Raw genomic sequence first — 17,190 nt, forward strand, 5'->3', positions numbered from 1 at the left:
ACAAATCAGAATGTGTTCATAAAGCACATTTTACAAACATTGGTACAATACCAATCCCAATCACCGTCTTTTCAGCAGAATAAGTGAGACGCATTACTCTCAAACCCACTCTCTAGACTAGGGTGGGCAATTCAAGTGTGTGTACATTTTCAGTTTCACCAATCACCTGCTGAATTATTCACCAATGCTAGCTCACTTATAGATTAAAGCACAATAAAAAATGTAACGTAGGCACACGAACATTTATCTATTGTGATCGTATCAGGCAAAGTGCTGTCTGCAACCAGCCAAACAATATTCTTAGCTTAGCAGGTGACGTGCAACAGAATTATGTTTTTTTTTTTTTTCTATTTAAACTTATAACGTTTAAGGTTGTTTGCTTATTACTATTAATGTTGGGCATGGTGCTGCGCATATCTATCGATCACGGCATATACTGTTGCAAGTATGATTACTCAAAGTAACTGGCAACTTTACAGAGAACACGTACAGCTTCACGTCCTATTGTGCTCAATAATAACCGTTCGCCATCAGGTTGTTTTGGGCACAAGGAAGAGTCTTTACCGGAGAGCATATCCTCTTCGCTGGGCAACTGGCCGACGAACAGATCGCCCCTCTTCAGCATCGAGCAGAACAGCTTGTTGCAAGCATTGACCGCACAAGCAACATTCTTCTCTTTGTCGCCCTGAGCCCAAAAACGATGGGGAAAAGATCAACGACTGTCTCATTTAATGTGGCGAACGTTATAACAAACGATGTGTAAGTTAAACAAGCTAGGAAATACCGGAAAAAAAACAACCTACTCACCTGTAAATATTCTAGAATATCAAAAACATAATTCGCATGTTTCCTATTATTGATTACAAGGTTAACTTTATCATTTATGTCCTTTTTCGACGATTTATTGGCTCTTCCTTCTGGATCATCCATATTCACGCTGTTACTTGTGGACGTCGCCATTTTTCCAATGCAATCAATGTTGATGCAGCATGCGCTTCACAAGCGAGTGGTAATAATATCGCCACCTTACGGTTGGCGTGAGTACTGACCGTGACCATCGTGATGTTTTGGTCTAACTCAGGGGTCGGCAACCCTGGTCCTGGAGAGCCGCAGGGTGTGCTGGCTTTCGTTGTTACTTGGCATTAATTGATCAATGAAAGCCGTTGATTGCACAGTTAACTCACCTCACCTGGTTTCTTGGGTCTGAATCGGTTGCTTATTTTAAGGTGGAGACGAAAGCCAGCACACCCTGCGGCTCTCCAGGACCAGGGTTGCCGACCCCTGGTCTAACTGAAGTCGTTTTGCAGGAAACAAACCCATTTGCCACTTTAAATGTATTTCAGATTACATTACCACATTACATTAATGGCATTTGGCAGACGCTCTTATCCAGAGCGACGTACAACAAAGTGCATACCCATAACCAGGGATAAGTGCGCTGAAAGACCCTAGAGGGAAGTACAATTTCAACTGCTACCTGTACAACAAAGATAAGGACCAGGGCCTATTTGAATTATTATTTATTATTTATTTTTGAAACAAACAAATAAACAAACAAACAAACAACAAAGCAAAAGTGACCAAACTTAACTATCCAAACACTGCTTACCTAGCCAACTAAAAATACCGATACAAAGTAAATCACAGAAAGACAACAATTAAGGTTCACAGGGAGGTAGGGAAGGGGAGAGGTGCTGCTTGAAGAGGTGCGTCTTCAGTTTACGCTTGAAGGTGGGGAGAGATTCTACAGTTCTGACCTCAACGGGGAGTTCATTCCACCACCGTGGAGCCAGAACAGACAGTAGTCGTGAGCGTGAGGTGGAGGTTCGGAGAGGGGGAGGTGCCAAGCGGCCTGTGGAGGCTGAACGAAGAGGTCTGGCAGGGGTGTAGGGTCTGATGATTTTTTGTAGGTAAGCTGGGGAAGACTCCTTAACTCTTTCGAAGGCTAGCACCAATGTTTTGAATTTGATGCGAGCCATGACAGGCAGCCAGTGGAGGGAAGTAAGCAGGGGGGTGACGTGTGAGTATTTGGGAAGGTTGAAGGCCAGACGAGCTGCTGCATTCTGGATAAGTTGGAGGGGTCTGATGACGGACGCTGGGAGGCCAGCCAAGAGGGAATTGCAGTAGTCCAGGCGAGACAGAACCATCGCTTGGACCAGGAGCTGGGTCGAGTAGGGGGTGAGAAAGGGGCGGATTCTCCATATGTTGTACAGGAAGAACCTGCACCGCCGCAATGTTCTCGGAGAGGGACAGTCTGCTGTCCATCACCATGCCGAGGTTCCTTGCACTGGGTGATGGCGTATCCCCGATAGTGTGTGGTATCCCTGAGGGAAATGGAGAGATGGGGAGAGGTATTAGCAGGGATGAATATAATTTCAGTCTTACCTGAGTTGAGCTTTAGATGGTGGTTGTCCATCCAGCTCTGGATGTCACTCAGGCAAGCAGAGATACGGGCTGAAGCCTGTGTATCAGATGGTGGGAACGAGATGAAGAGTTGGGTATCGTCCGCATAGCAGTGGTAGGATAGCCCATGTGCAGTGATCACAGGGCCAAGGGAACGAGTGTACTAGTGGGCTAGCGGGCCTAGGACTGAGCCCTGGGGAACTCATGTGGCAAGGGGCCGAGGTGTCGATACCGTACCAGATACATGTTTTCGAATTTGTTAAAGCGTATATGGATGACCTGTAGTGGCTAAAGCCCAGACTGATGACCTAACTAGGATCCCAGTTTATTTAAATTGGGCCCAATTAAAATGCAGTGACAATATTCCACGATATTAAATGTACATGGCACATTTATCCCAAATGTAGGAATGTCTGTTCTTGCGCAGGTTAGGAGAATTCACGTGTTGCTATATAATTTGCACATTTCTGAATAATGGTATCCGAATACCAGATACCATTATTTGTATACCCAAACGGGCATAGAGTTTTTTGTTTTTAATGCTGATCAAATATACCAATTGTCAGATTTATTATATCCTTGAGCAGGGACTTCTTGAAGGAAACACCTTATAAAACACCAGTCTTTATTCAATAAATAAATGCATTAAATATTGTAGGAACAATAATGTACAAACAAATGAAGTAACAAAAATAGAACTGCAGGTTTTCAGGCTAAAGCTGACAGCATCTTACCACGCACTATGAATTTTATAGATGCTGATGAGCTACTAACATAGAAAAAATGTCAAAATGAAGCATTAAGCAATAGTAAGCACTACCTTCTCACAATTTATTGGAAAAAAGACACAAATAATGTCATCCACTTGAACTTTGTACAGTCAAATAGAGGTAATTTGGGTTGTTTTACATTTTGTTTTATGTGCATGCAATGGGATCACAGGGTAAATCTTGGTCTCCAACATGAATTTTCTTTTTTTCTTTTTTTTTTAATTCACCTTGAATCCCAACAGAATGTATGTAAATACACAATAATTAAAAATACATTTTCAAGTGCCTGAGAACACAGCTGTTCAGAAATGAGAAAAAAAAGTAGGCATGTTCTTTTATACAGCCAATTAAAATGGAAGACCGTACAAACCTCAGATTTATCAAAGCCACATTACTTTAAAATCTCACAGAAAAATGTCCAAGGCCTTCAACAGATTTTATCCCAGTGGAATTCACCAAGACAAACGATAAATGAAAATGAAAACTAAATAAATGGTGAGATTGAAAGCCACACAATGTTTAGCGTGTTTTTCAAATGGTTTTCCAGCCATCTTCATTGGTAAGGTCATGTCCTTCTCTACTAAATGTACAATGTTGAAGTACAAATTAAAACAGGTCAAGATGCTTATATTAGCAAAACAGCTTATTATAGTACAGTTCTGATAAAAAAAAAAATCATGGCTGCTTATCCAAGAAGTTCATTGTTCAATTTCTGAGGGATTTTCTCAACAGTATGAAGTTCACACCAGACACCCCTCAGGTCTGAATTCATTTCAAGGGAAGAAACCTGCTAAGGTGGTTTCTCCTCAAAACTTCAGAGAATCAGCTGGTTTGTCGTTTCACAAGAATGGTCATTTTTATCTTCATCCTTCAGGGGGGGAAAAAAAACAAGTCAATATAGCAGCTATATATAAACAAACACAAACACACACACACACACACACACTACTTCATGGTGAGAACTCTTAACAACCAGCTAGTACGGCTAATAAAGAAATTCACTGTATTTCTGTATAAATACTGCATTTTTCCCCAAAGAACAAAATGTGCAAATTACTGTACTTTGAGTTGGGCCATTTTGTTTTGGCAACTGTTGCAGACCAGAGAGATTCCATCTGATATGATTTGAAGTACTATTCCAAAGCAGTGCCAGGCTGCCAGACAGACAGGTAGATAGATAGATAATACTATACGTAATTAGATGCATTTATAAATCGCTTTTTGTAGACGCTTTACAGTGATGAGGGAGAAACTCGCCTCCATCAATGTGTAGTGCCCACCCTGCTGATGCATGGCAGCCATTTTGCAGTACGTCTTTCCCGTGCTCTGCCTTGGAAATGGTGGACTGGAAGTCGTGATTGGGCAGCATGCTCATCCAAGCCTCCATGGCCCTCTCCTCCCGCTCTGTCCGCAGGATGGCGGGGTAGATGTGGCGCTCCTTGAAGGCGGCAATGGCGCCCTCCTCCCGGCTCCAGTCCAGCGGCTCGTGCAGGCCATCCCCGCCGAAGCGGCGGTTGTAGTTAGGGAAGTGCACGCGCTCCAGCACCAGCCCCAGCCCTGGAGCCTTGGGGATGTCCACCCTCTTCTCGCCCCAGCACCTCTCCATCACCTCTTCGCCGGCGTAGCCCTTGGCCACTGTGATCACCAGCCCCACCATCTTGCGGATCTGGTGCATCATGAAGCTCTGGCCCGTCACCTTGACGACGGAGAACTCGGCGTCGTCGTGCACGAAGGGCTCGTCGCAGGCCATGTCCATGATGTAGCGGCGGGCGCTGTCATCCTGCCAGGCCTTCTGGGAGGTGAAGTTGTAGAAGTTGTGGGAGCCCTTGAAGTGGGAGAACAGCTGGTTGACCCTCTGGAGGCCCTCGCTCCCCAGACGGTAGCTGGTGTCGTTGTGGACCAGATCTTTGGGCGCGAAGGCGATGGTTGGGAGCAGGTAGGAGTACGTCCGGGCGTCACAGCACTTCCTAGAGTCAAAGCTAGCGGTCACTCGTCTCAGGCCTGGAGCCGGGGAGGCAAAGACATGTGTCACACAAACACCTGCAGGCATATAAAAGCCAGGCGGGCACGTCTCACCTCTCACCTAACACTCTAATCTGTTCTGGTAGTTGAGCGTTAATCTTGTCCACGGCATCATCAATCAGCCACAGCTTCAGAGACACCACTTGCCCTGCCGCTGACACTCCCTAGCAAAAGCAATACAATAATGTCATTGTTATAGTTAGAGTTATAGTGTAGGCTATACAAAGTACAACATTAAATAGTTAAAACAGATAATTCACTTGACATTAAAAGAACACTTTAAACACCGTTAAAGAACACTGAGGTTTTGGAACAATTCACATCAAACAGACTTTTTGTCACCCCAGTAATACACGTGATAATAACGAGATGAAGTTCAGGGAAAACTCAAGATACCTTGTCTGTCCTTGCACATCTCTGAAATGACATGCTCTTCATGTCCTGACCATGATTCTCTGGAATACATCCCGACTTCACAAGGGCCGGAACCAGTTCGTCTTCGATCGCTGTAAACTGGGAACAGCCAGTTCTCTACAGGAAACAAAAGTCTAAGACCATAATCAAGACGAAATAACAACTCCATATCAAATAATGTCGCAATACTTCTATTAGAAAATATATCTCGAAAACAATTTAGTAACACACACCTGCATGCCATAATACCCTTTGCCCGAGTACGCCAGGAGAAGGACAACTTTTCTTTGACTGAATTTCTTCTCGTTGCGGGGCTGATCCTCGCAAACCTTCTGTTTCTTTTCTGCGTGTATCGCAGCGTCCTCCGCGTTACCTTCGCTTTCAGCGCCCCTTTTCAGCAGCTCGTTCGCCCCCGACGGCCGATCGTTCGGATGCTGCTCTGGATTCATCTTACCGGCCGTTTGAAAACACCGTAGGTGCTTACACTTGTCAGACCAACCTGGATAGAGTAGTTCAACAAAGGTAGCTAGCTGAACAACTGTTTAACTGTACATGGCATATGGCATGTGGCAAGAGCGAACATTACGAGCACACAGACTAACGTTAGTTCTAACTTACCAATGGACCTTGCCAACGTTACAGAGATAGCTTGCCATTTTGGAGATAGGGTAGCAAGGTAAAGTTACACACCAGGTAACAAATCACTTTGATCATAGCTCAGTTAGAAAATATTAGCTATGTTAACATCCAATGTTGCAAACATGAAGTTGATTACTTTAGTAGTGTAGATACTTGGGACTTACGTTTGTTATTGGCGACAAGCGGCATTCGTACGCTTGACAAAGTACTCAAAAGCGGTCGTAATTTAATCATGTTAACGTCAAATCTTCAGCCTTGTCAGCTGAACAGTGTGATGCCTGCGCCGACAGACTGGCTACCCGACAGATGTACTTGCAGGGAAAATGCACTGCCTAGATAATAAGGAGCAGCCTATTAATTCCTTCTCTAGGAGACACACCGCCGGCAAGCACACAGAGGCAAATTCTGCGAAAACCTGCGGATCCCAAACACAAATATAGCCAGCTTGGTGTTATCTGAATACAGATAGTTAACAGATACGTCCACACAACCGTATGGTTTCGCCTGTGTAATTCGCTTCCGGCAACTCCAGGAACGCACGTGCACAATTCCCGCATTGACCTCCAACCTCTTACGAAACTATCGCGATGAAATGACCGCTAATTCGATCTGTTATGAATTATAATAAAACACACATTGCCTGTGATAATAATCAAACTGAAGTAACTACACTGGCCCACATTAAAAGCTTTTCACCGCCAATGCATGTAGATGTCGTGATCAAATTGGCTTTATAATTGCACTAATTAAAAAAATACGAGCAGAAGTTGGTATGACCGATTAATCTAACAGAAAACTAGACAGTTAAGCACTGCATGGATATAGCCCTACGCTCAGTGACCACTTTATTGGGTATTTTTTACTTGTTGGTCTTCTGCTACTGTAGCCTATCTACTTCAAGGTTTAATGTGTTGTGTGTTCAGAGATGCTCTTCTGCATACCACTGTTGTAAATGTGCGGTTATTTCAGTTACTGTCGCCTTCCTGTCAGCTTCAACCAGCCTAGCCCGTCTTCTCTGACCTCTCTCATCAGCGGGCCGTTTTCATCCACAGAACTGCCACTCACTGGAAGTTTTTTTGCTTTTTGTATCATTCTCTCTAAATTAAATACTATTGCTTGTGAGAATCCCAGGATTACATGAATTCCAGGATTGCCGTTTCTGAGATACTCAAACCACCCTGTCTGGAACCAACCATCATTCCAGGGTCAAAGTTATTAAGATCACATTTCTTTCTCCATGTTGAGGCTCATTCGACATTCGGATTAACAAGCTGGTATAGAGATATACATGTACAGACCACTTTATTGAGTATATCAGTGAGTCTTACCCCCATTTTATTGACCCTGGAGTGCAGCGTTGCTGCATGATTGCAGAAAATGGACCTGACTGGGGCCCAGCTGAAAGTTGACCAGCACTCCAGGTGAAGCAGTGCTAGGTGTACCATAAAATGCATAATTTTTGTTTTATAAATGCTTATTGGCAATTAATGTTGAAAAATGTAGACATACAGTTGAATTGTTCCCACTTGTTCAGTGCCTGGGGCTTAATTAACCCTGGTGTAAAATCCAGCTATGACCAGCTTGAAATTCCAGCTATCAGCTCCTTGAGCTGGTCCAACCATGTTGAGTATGGAGCTGGTCTGACTGGACACCTAATTGCCTCTAGGACAGGTACTACCCCATGACAGTTATTAAACTTTATACTTCATAGAAACTAAACGACAACTCCTGAGAGAACCACAATACATTTCCAATCTGTTATCCAGAAGTGCAAAATTAAGGAAAAGGGAAAGCAAGCTTCTACATAACGAGGACCAGTGTGTGGTGTGGCCTGTTCATTTATTTCTAATATAAAGTGTCCTGGGAGACACTCCTTCAATTTAAAAATATGGGCTGGCTGCTTACCTGGGCAGGACCCACCAGGGGAAGGATGGGATCTACATTATTTGACCCCAACGTTTTGCCAGTCAGGCACTTGAAGATGTCAATTACTGTCAGGGCCTGGGACAGGTGGCTTGTTGGGGGTAGCTCTCCTGCAGCGTTGGGGCTAGCTCTCCTGTAGCGGTGGGGCTAATTCTCCTGTAGCTAGCGGTGGGGCTAGCTCTCCTGTAGCAGTGGGGCTAGCTCTCCTGTAGCGGTGGGGCTAGCTCTCCTGTAGCGGTGGGGCTAATTCTCCTGTAGCAGTGGGGCTAGCTCTCGTGTAGCGGTGGGGCTAATTCTCCTGTAGCGGTGGGGCTAGCTCTCCTGTAGCAGTGGTGACAGATATTCTGTAGCAGTGGGGCTAGCTCTAGTGCAGTGTAGAATTGTCCCTAATGTGTGTGAAAGGTATTTCACAGCAGTGAGGAAAATGCAAAAAAAAAACACATTATGGGCTACATACAAAGTATAAGGAAAAGGGACACTTTAAATTCAACTCGCTGACCTTTATTTGTTTTGCAGCTTTCAAAGCAAATAATGCTACATTACATACTTTGGAAAGTAACATAAAGTGAGTTTTAGTGTTTATACACAATTAGTCATATATTACAACTGCTTAGCAACAAAACTGCATAGCAACAGCAGTGAGAAAAGGGACAAGCTTCTTCATGCATTCCATGAATGAAATAAATATCAATTTACAATCCGTATTTACAAGCGATACAGGAACATAAATATAAAATATGCATGACACTTTCTTGTTCTCTCTGTCTAGAATGAGAGCACGTTTCATGTAGAGATATGGACAGAGAGAGAAAGTGGCAAACTCTTTCAAGTATTATGTACATTTATATTGGTTCTGGTCAACAGTAAAATGTGTTTTTGTGTAGAAGTCCTTATTGCACTTACGCACTCATGAGAGGGATGAGATGTTCATCCCTGTTGAAGTTCCAAGCTCTCATCCTCAATCCTCCTCTCTCCTTTCTCCATACCACCACAGTCCCCTCCCCTCCCCAAGCCATTCTTCCACATGACCATTACCGCCCAATCACATCCGCACAACCGTGCATTCAGCCACACATGAAGCCAAACAAAAACAGAATCATTTTCAATCCCATTTTGGCTGTTTCATAGCAAAATGGTGAACATGAAAATAAACAGCAGAAATTGACGTGAACCACAGTACTGTTTGCAGTACTGTTGTTACATTTCATTTCTTATTTTTTTGTAATCTCAAAGGCACATTTTTCTCTTCTTTTGTATAGCTTCAACACTTTTTTTGTAAGTTAAAATGCAGAAAAGCACAGACCACATGGGGAACCAGCCAAAAAAACAACAAAACACACTGAACAGCAGCCACACTAAAACTAGTGAGAATTACTCGTAACACTTCTATCTATGAAATCTCCACACACACCGAAAAGGGAACACGTGGGAACGAGGGTCCTCATCGCACTTGTCCCGGTGTTCGATCTGCACTTCGTTGTACGTCTCTCTGGGTAAGAGCGTCTGCTAAATGCCTCGAATGTAATGTAATAATGTAACAATATATCATTGTGTCTGGGTGCACTGGTCCTCTGTTGCACCAACGCTCACCAACAGGTCTGACGACAGTGCAATAAACACACAACAGCCGGATGCAGGCAGAATGTTCCATCCTGTGAGCATTCGGTCCGAACGGGCTCCAGGTCCAGCTGACACAGTCTGTAACATGCATAGAGGTCAGAGAAGGATGAAGGAGGTCGCTTTTTTGGGAGAAAACACCATAGCCTGAGCCAAAATGAAGAGCCGACAGCACTTCCTGTGTCCCTCGGAGAGAATCGGAATGGGCCGGAAAGCTTTCTTCCTTTATTTATTTTTGGTTCCTGCATTTAATGGGAACATACACTGGGCTTGTAAGGAGACTTTGAATCTTATTTTTTTCCTCTCAAGTAGAAACGAATACCTTGTTTTAAGTTACTGTTTTCTTGACAAGTGAAATCTTCTTTCCTCATTGGCAAATCTTGAAATTAGTCAAACTGTCTCACCTCATTGGCAATATTATTTTTCTTGTCTTATTTAGCTCAAAATATAAGACTAAAATACTTGTTGCAATTTACTTTTTGGAGTTGTATTTTTTGGTTTTTACAGTGTAGAAGAAAAACACCAAAGGGTGAGGGATTGGATTGTAAACCTGCCCCCCCCAGTTCTTGGCCCTCAAGGAAAGAAATTTGATGAACCTTGGGGTACGCGGTCGTTGTGAACCAAAAGACAAACAGGATTGTCGTGGAGCCAGTTTGCCAGGTCAGCGTCGAGCTCTGGCATCAGCAGGTTTGTGATTAGTGGCTGACCTGCTTCACTCAGAAGCACTCAGAAGGTCAGAAGCACTCCTCTTTTCGAGCCTACTGAACTCGGGAACGAGGAAACCCAGATAAATGCCCTCTTTCTCCGACTGGTCTGAATTGTGAACCCGACTGAAAAGAACAGCTCAAGCTAGATTCTGAAACAGCTGGTAGCTGGTTGACCAGTTCAGACCAGCTCCATACTCAACATGGTTTGACCAGCTCAAGGTATCTTTTGAAACAGCTGGTACTGTAGCTGATAGTTTCAAGCTGGTCATAGCTGGATTTTGCACCAGGGAAGTTGACCTTACAGGTAGAACTGCAAAAACCTTGTAAACGACTGATATAATCATTGCAGCAGAACATGCGATGAGGGCTTCTTGGTTTCTCTAGAAACCAAAACAAATTTGGGGTGTTTTATAGCCAGGGCTTAATTGGTGTGTCTTGGTTATCTGCCACGTCTCTCCCAAGTGTGAGGCATGGCTCTTTGATTCTGACGCATAATTACTCTGTCTGCTCCATGATAACAGCGCACTGTAGGCTGTGAAAATCGGGGCAGTGAGTGTTGGGAAGGTTGAGCAGTGTTGCTAACCACAGTGGGGCCTCTTCACACATGAGGCTCCTTCAGGCACAACACCAGGGTCTGACTACGGAGGTACAGAACAGTCCCTCTAACCATGACTGAAAACAACTCCAGCAATACGCTCATTCTCCTACATTAACTCAGTGTACTAGACACAGACGCTCACTTGTGTTCAGGGAGTAACACACACACACACACACACACACACACACAGTTTCACCCTTTAACACACACTTCGGTGTCACGACTGACAGGTTTGCAAATGTTTTTGTGGTGACAAATGACGGCAAGCTCTGTTTTTGAGGTCACTATGGAGCTGATGACATAAGCAGTAACATCATCCTCAGCACAGACAAAGTGGCCTCCTGTGTGCCCCACCTGTCACAGTACTGCATAGCTGCATAATGGAGCCTACCAACATGGCTTCCAGTAGAAGGGGGGGGGGGGGGGGGTAAAGAGGGTTCCCAGAATTCCAACATCTTCAGCAACGAATGGTGGGGGGTGGGGGGGTTGGGTCCTCCATGACAAGGTGGCTGTGATCCCAGAATGCAAGGCGCAGGCTTCAGGGCCAAGGTCCTGACTGCAGAGCGGAGAGACGGCGCTCAATACACTGCTTACCTGCAGGGGGCAGACATGAGTCAGAGAGAGTCAGACGGTCAGCAGCATGCAGAACCAGCTCCAAAACACATTCCAATAATAATAGCTAGGAAGAGATGAAGATACCGCACAAGAAGATAAATACTTTATTGATGTTTATTGATTACTTTATTGGTAATTTGTCCTCTGCATTTGGGGGCGACATGGCTCAGGCAGTAAGAGCAGTCGTCTGGCAGTCGGAGGGTTGCCGGTTCGATCCCCCGCCCGGGCTGTGTCGAAGTGTCCCTGAGCAAGACACCTAACCCCTAAATGCTCCCGACGAGCTGGTTGGTACCTTGCATGGCAGCCAATTGCCGTTGGTGTGTGAGGGTGTGTATGAATGGGTGAATGAGAAGCATCAATTGTACAGCGCTTTGGGTAAAGGCGCTATATAAATGCCAACCATTTACCCATCCTAGTTACTTAGGAGCCGTGGGCAGCCACTATGAGGTGGCTGCCCAGGGAGTAATATGGGGTTAAGGGCCTTGCTCAACGGCCCAAGAGCTGCACAGATCTAATGATGGCTACCCCAGAGCTTCAACCACCATCCTTCCAGGTGCCAGTCATGAGCCACGACGCTAGAGGCTGGAGAGGGCAGAATAAGGAGCAGGAGGGGGGCGGAGACTAGCGGAAAGGGGCAGGGACTGGAGAACGATGCTGTTGGAGACTGAAGGAGAAGGCATGGAGAGTGGAGGGTGGAGCCTGGATAACAAAAGTGGGATTTGGAGGAGCAAGGGTGGGGATTGGAGGATGAATGGGGGTGGAGACTGGAGGTGGACAGTGAGTAGAGACTCCTCCCCCCACCCCCCTCCAGGCAGGGGTGTGACTTCGTGACTCACACTTTGTGATGCTGAGGGCGTCGGCCTGGTCCGTGATGAGCAGCGACAGGCCGTCCATCAGAAGCAGGGCCTTGCGGTACTGCTGCGCCGAGGCGCCGCCCTGGTGGAACATCTCATCCAGTGCTGCCGACTGCACCTGGGGACAGACAGGAGCGTGAAACACTGACCCTCACTCAGACTCAGACCGCTAACCATAACCATAACCATAACCATAACTCCTAACCCTGGAGACAGACAGGAGCGTGAAACACTGACCCTCACTCAGACCGCTAACCATAACCATAACCATAACCATAACTCCTAACCCTGGAGACAGACAGGAGTGTGAAACACTGACCCTCACTCAGACCGCTAACCATAACCATAACCATAACCATAACCATAACTCCTAACCCTGGAGACAGACAGGAGCGGGAAACACTGACCCTCACTCAGACCACTAACCATAACCATAACCATAACCATAACTCCTAACCCTGGGGACAGAGCGCTAACCCCAAACCATTAATCCTAACTAACCCAGATCGCACACCATAACCATGACCATAACCATAACCCTTAACTCTAACACTACATTATCAGACTGCAAACCATAACCTATAACCCATAACCCATAACCATAACCCCTAAACATCAACCCTAACTCAGACCACAACCCATAACCATACCCCATGACCATAACTCCTAACCCTAACATTAACTGTTAACCCTAACCACTAATCCTTAACCATAACATTAACCGCTAACCTTAACCCTAATTCTAACTCTAACCACTAACCTTAACCCCAATCCTAACTGCTAACCCCTAACTGTAACCCCTAACCGAACACTAACTGCTAACCCCTAATACTAACATCTTCATATAGCCAGACCAGGGGTGCGCAACAAGGGCTGATCTGTTTCAGAATTTTTTTGCCAACTTCTGGCCTTAATGATTGAATTGACTGATTCATATCTTATCTGAAATGTCTATGAGTATCAGCTACAGCTGCAAATGTGGACTAATGATTCTTCTGTGCTCAAGTACAGGCTTGAACCAGAGTAATTGATAGAGCTGCCAGCAAATTAAAAACAAGGCAATTGGTTGGAATAAAAACCAGTACACAGACCGGCCCCCTGGGACCGGAGCTCTGCACCCCTGAGCCAGACCAAATACAATCAATCACATGACTAAAAGCTAATGAACCTGCACTGACCCCTGACATCTTTAATTTCGGTAAGCCTTGGCCTGAGAAAGGAGACAGAGAGGAGGATGGATGGAGAGAAGGAGAGCAGAGGAGGTACATGGAAGCAAGAAGAGGAAATGAAGAGAGAGAGAGTAGGGACGCGGTGCAGGCCCTGACCATCTGCACGGTGTGGCTGAAGATCAGCTTCTCGGCGGTGAAGCTGTCCACTCTGTCCATCAGCTGCTGCTTGTGCTGGAAAAAGGGCTGCAGCTGGTCGCCAAGGCAACGGCACGACCTCACGCAGGACTTGTACAGGTCATTCAGCCTCCTGACCACTGTGGGCGGGGTGACAGACACTTATACAGGTCATATGACCACTTAACCACTGTGAGCGGGGTGACAGACACTTATACAGGTCATATGACCACTTAACCACTGTGAGCGGGGTGACAGACACTTATACAGGTCATATGACCACTTAACCGCTGTGAGCGGGGTGACAGACACTTATACAGGTCATATGACCACTTAACCACTGTGGGTGGGGCAGGGGGAGGGGTTACAGTCACATTACTCTGATGGATCAGTCATGGACAGGACACAGCTGGAGAGTGTGCAGGTGCGGTGTGGCGTGAACAGGAAGTCAGGCTGTGAGTGACGGGAAGGTACGCACCCTGTTTGACGGTGGAGGAGGGGTAGAGCAGACCCTGTCTGATGCGCTTCATGGCTGTGTGCAGCGCGGACGACAGCAGCTCCGCTGTCTTCATGTACAACACCAGCTGCTCTGCATAGCTGAGTAACACAACACACACACACACACACACACACACATACACACACACACACACACATACATACACACACACACACACACACACACACATACACACACACACACAACACACACACATACACACACATACACACACACAATACACACACACACAATACACACACACACATACACACACACACACACACACATACATATCCACACATACACACACACACAGACACACAAAATGCACACGCACACACACATACACTCTCACACACACACACACACACACACATACATACACACACATACACACACACACATACACATACATACACACACACATACACACACACACACACACACACACACACACAATACACACACACACATACACACACACACACACATACATATCCACACATACACACACACACAGACACACAAAATGCACACGCACACACACATACACTCTCACACACACACACACACACACACACACACACACACACACACACACACACACACACATACATACATACACACACACACACACACACACACACACACACAGACACACACACATAATAGTAGTATCAGCACTTTATCAAGCTGCTCTTGAAAATTCCCAGAGTTCCTGTCTCCACTACTGGCAAGCTATTACACAGTGAAAAAATACTTTCTGATGTCTGTGCAGATTTATCCTTTATGCAACCTTGTACTGCGAACAGAACACAACCTGAAGAATTGCCTGCAATTCACTTTGTTAAGTCTTTTAGGTGAAAATTGTGATGTGTGTGTGTGTGAGTGTGTATGTATGTGTGTGTGTGTGTGTATGTGTGTGTGTGTGTGAGTGTGTGTGTGTGTGTGTGTGAGTATGTGTGTGAGTGTGTATGTGTGAGTGTGTATGTGTGTGTGTGTGAGTGTGTGTGTGTGTGTGAGTGTGTATGTGTGAGTATGTGTGTGAGTGTGTGAGTGTGTGTGTGAGGGGGACACAGTGCTCGGTGAGGTGTGGCTCCCTCACCTCCAGTCTCGGCTCAGGAGGCTGATCTGGTCGGCCACCAGGCTGTGCGGGGGCCGGGGGGCGGGGGGCGGGGGCCGGGGGGCGGGGGGGTGCCCGGGCTCCGGCGCCCCGCTCTTACCGCCCGCGATCTCCGCCACGCAGCGCGCGAAGGCCAGGGTGAAGCGCAGACTGCACAGCACCTCCGACTGCTCCTGCTGCGGTCAGGAAGGGGCACGCGGTCAGGGGTCAGGGGTCAGGGGTTACTACTACTATGTGGACTACAGGCTACCGAGATAAGGAGCTCCTTGTGTTTAACAAAACTAATTAGTAAAAATACCTGCTGCATGTCTGGTTACTCTGTAGATGCTGTGACACACCAGAGTGTTATCATTATGAATGAAGATGGGTGTGCCCAAGAAAGGACACGCTCTATCACGCTCTATGGGGCCCACCTCAACATGAATATACATAAGCTGTAATGTAGCCCAGCAAAGTCCAGTTACCAACCAGATGCCTCCTGTAGGGAGGAATCAGAGCAGATGGAAGGAACACAGGAGCTGAGTATCTGGTTACTACTGAGAGTCTGTGGCTGTGGAACATGCAGGAGCTGAGTGTCTGGGGGTCTGTGGTCCGCTCACCTCCATCAGTGTTTCCTCTGGAAACTCGGGGGCCTCGAAGGTGACCGCTCCCTCCAGGCTGGCCGCGGCGGGGTCAGTGAAGCCGCGGCGCGGGCTGGAAGGACCCTCATAGCCGTCCACGCACATGCCCGTCTGACGGCTGCTGAGGGACCCGGCCGAAGTGAGGGAGCCAGAGGAGCCTACTGCAGGACATTGAGAACGGGAACTAATCACGACACAAATCACCATACCAATTATGTCTTATGTCATACATTACAAAAGTCATCACAATTCTACACACAACACCATACCACAAGACTAATAAAAAATAGAAATACATTGGTATTCATAACATTTGTTCATAACATAAAGAAATCACTACTAACACTAAACACAACACTAATCGCAGTTCTAAACTCAACACAAACCTCAATGCTATTAACATGATTAACACAGCAATCACAGATAATCACAAATCTAATTGCAGCACTATTCATAACACTAACCACGTCAATAACACTAAACACAACACAAATCACAATGCCAATGTCATACATCTGAGCACTAATCACAAATCTATACACAACACAAACCACAATTCTATTCACATGATTAATACAAAAATTAACATCAGTATTCATAACACTAAGCATGTCAATTGCACTAAATGCAACACAAATCCAAAATCAGAGTCCAATTCAATCAGCATTCAGCCTACTTTATACCACCCCCTGGTCTCTCACCAGAGAACATTCTGCCGTGCGCAGTCAGCGGCGGGGTGCTTCCGTGAGGCGGAGATCCGACGGTGAAAACCGCACGGGTGGGACTGCCACCCCCAGCCACCGCCCCGCCCTCACTGCCTCCACCACCGGGGGGCGCTGTGGAGACACAAAACGCTGATTACTTCTGAGGTCTGATGAACATGCCGACAGCACTGACCCATAAACGTTTTCATATTTCTTCTTCCATTGAAGGTTCGGTCAAACATTATGATAAGGATACAGGAATTGGCATTAACTAATGTTAATTAATTGATGAACAAATCCATTAATTAAGCATGAAATTAACTTTTTATTAACTTT

The 17,190-nt window shown here is 45.9% G+C and overlaps 3 protein-coding genes across 3 annotated transcripts in view; all 3 read right to left on the reverse strand.

Annotated features, from left to right (window-relative positions):
• Positions 1 to 1,023, reverse strand: part of noc4l (nucleolar complex associated 4 homolog) — a 9,543-nt gene extending 8,520 nt beyond the window's left edge. The window contains exons 1-2 of the mRNA XM_061263334.1: positions 808 to 1,023; positions 565 to 685 (exon numbers count right to left, since the gene is read on the reverse strand). Coding sequence (XP_061119318.1) covers positions 565 to 685; positions 808 to 960 — 274 coding nt within the window. The 5' untranslated portion in view covers positions 961 to 1,023. The remainder of the gene's footprint in view (positions 1 to 564; positions 686 to 807) is intronic.
• A 2,190-nt stretch (positions 1,024 to 3,213) lies between these two features.
• pus1 (pseudouridine synthase 1) lies at positions 3,214 to 6,775 on the reverse strand. Its single transcript, XM_061263134.1, has 5 exons — positions 6,413 to 6,775; positions 5,843 to 6,108; positions 5,592 to 5,726; positions 5,257 to 5,359; positions 3,214 to 5,174 (listed from the first exon to the last, which is right to left on the reverse strand). Exons 1-5 carry the CDS (start codon positions 6,480 to 6,482, stop codon positions 4,381 to 4,383), a joined length of 1,368 nt encoding a protein of 455 aa, XP_061119118.1. The 5' UTR covers positions 6,483 to 6,775; the 3' UTR covers positions 3,214 to 4,380.
• A 1,881-nt stretch (positions 6,776 to 8,656) lies between these two features.
• The window catches only part of ulk1b (unc-51 like autophagy activating kinase 1), a 38,692-nt gene continuing 30,158 nt past the window's right edge, over positions 8,657 to 17,190 (reverse strand). Inside the window, 7 exon segments of the mRNA XM_061262067.1 lie at positions 8,657 to 11,687; positions 12,545 to 12,680; positions 13,888 to 14,045; positions 14,384 to 14,502; positions 15,513 to 15,706; positions 16,130 to 16,311; positions 16,852 to 16,986. Of these exon segments, the coding sequence (XP_061118051.1) occupies positions 11,632 to 11,687; positions 12,545 to 12,680; positions 13,888 to 14,045; positions 14,384 to 14,502; positions 15,513 to 15,706; positions 16,130 to 16,311; positions 16,852 to 16,986 (980 nt within the window). The 3' untranslated portion in view covers positions 8,657 to 11,631.

Source organism: Conger conger, chromosome 12 (assembly GCF_963514075.1).
Source record: "Conger conger chromosome 12, fConCon1.1, whole genome shotgun sequence".
Lineage (NCBI taxonomy): Eukaryota > Metazoa > Chordata > Actinopteri > Anguilliformes > Congridae > Conger > Conger conger.

What these genes read in the sequence shown, in the direction of transcription:
- pus1 (XM_061263134.1), bottom strand. Translation starts at nt 6,482, where the DNA reads ATGATTAAATTACGACCGCTTTTGAGTACTTTGTCAAGCGTACGAATG. An exon ending in AAGGGTATTATGGCATGCAG is followed by an intron (nt 5,727 to 5,842) that starts GTGTGTGTTACT and finishes TGTTTCCTGTAG; the next exon opens with AGAACTGGCTGTTCCCAGTT. An exon ending in GATGTGCAAGGACAGACAAG is followed by an intron (nt 5,360 to 5,591) that starts GTATCTTGAGTT and finishes TGCTTTTGCTAG; the next exon opens with GGAGTGTCAGCGGCAGGGCA.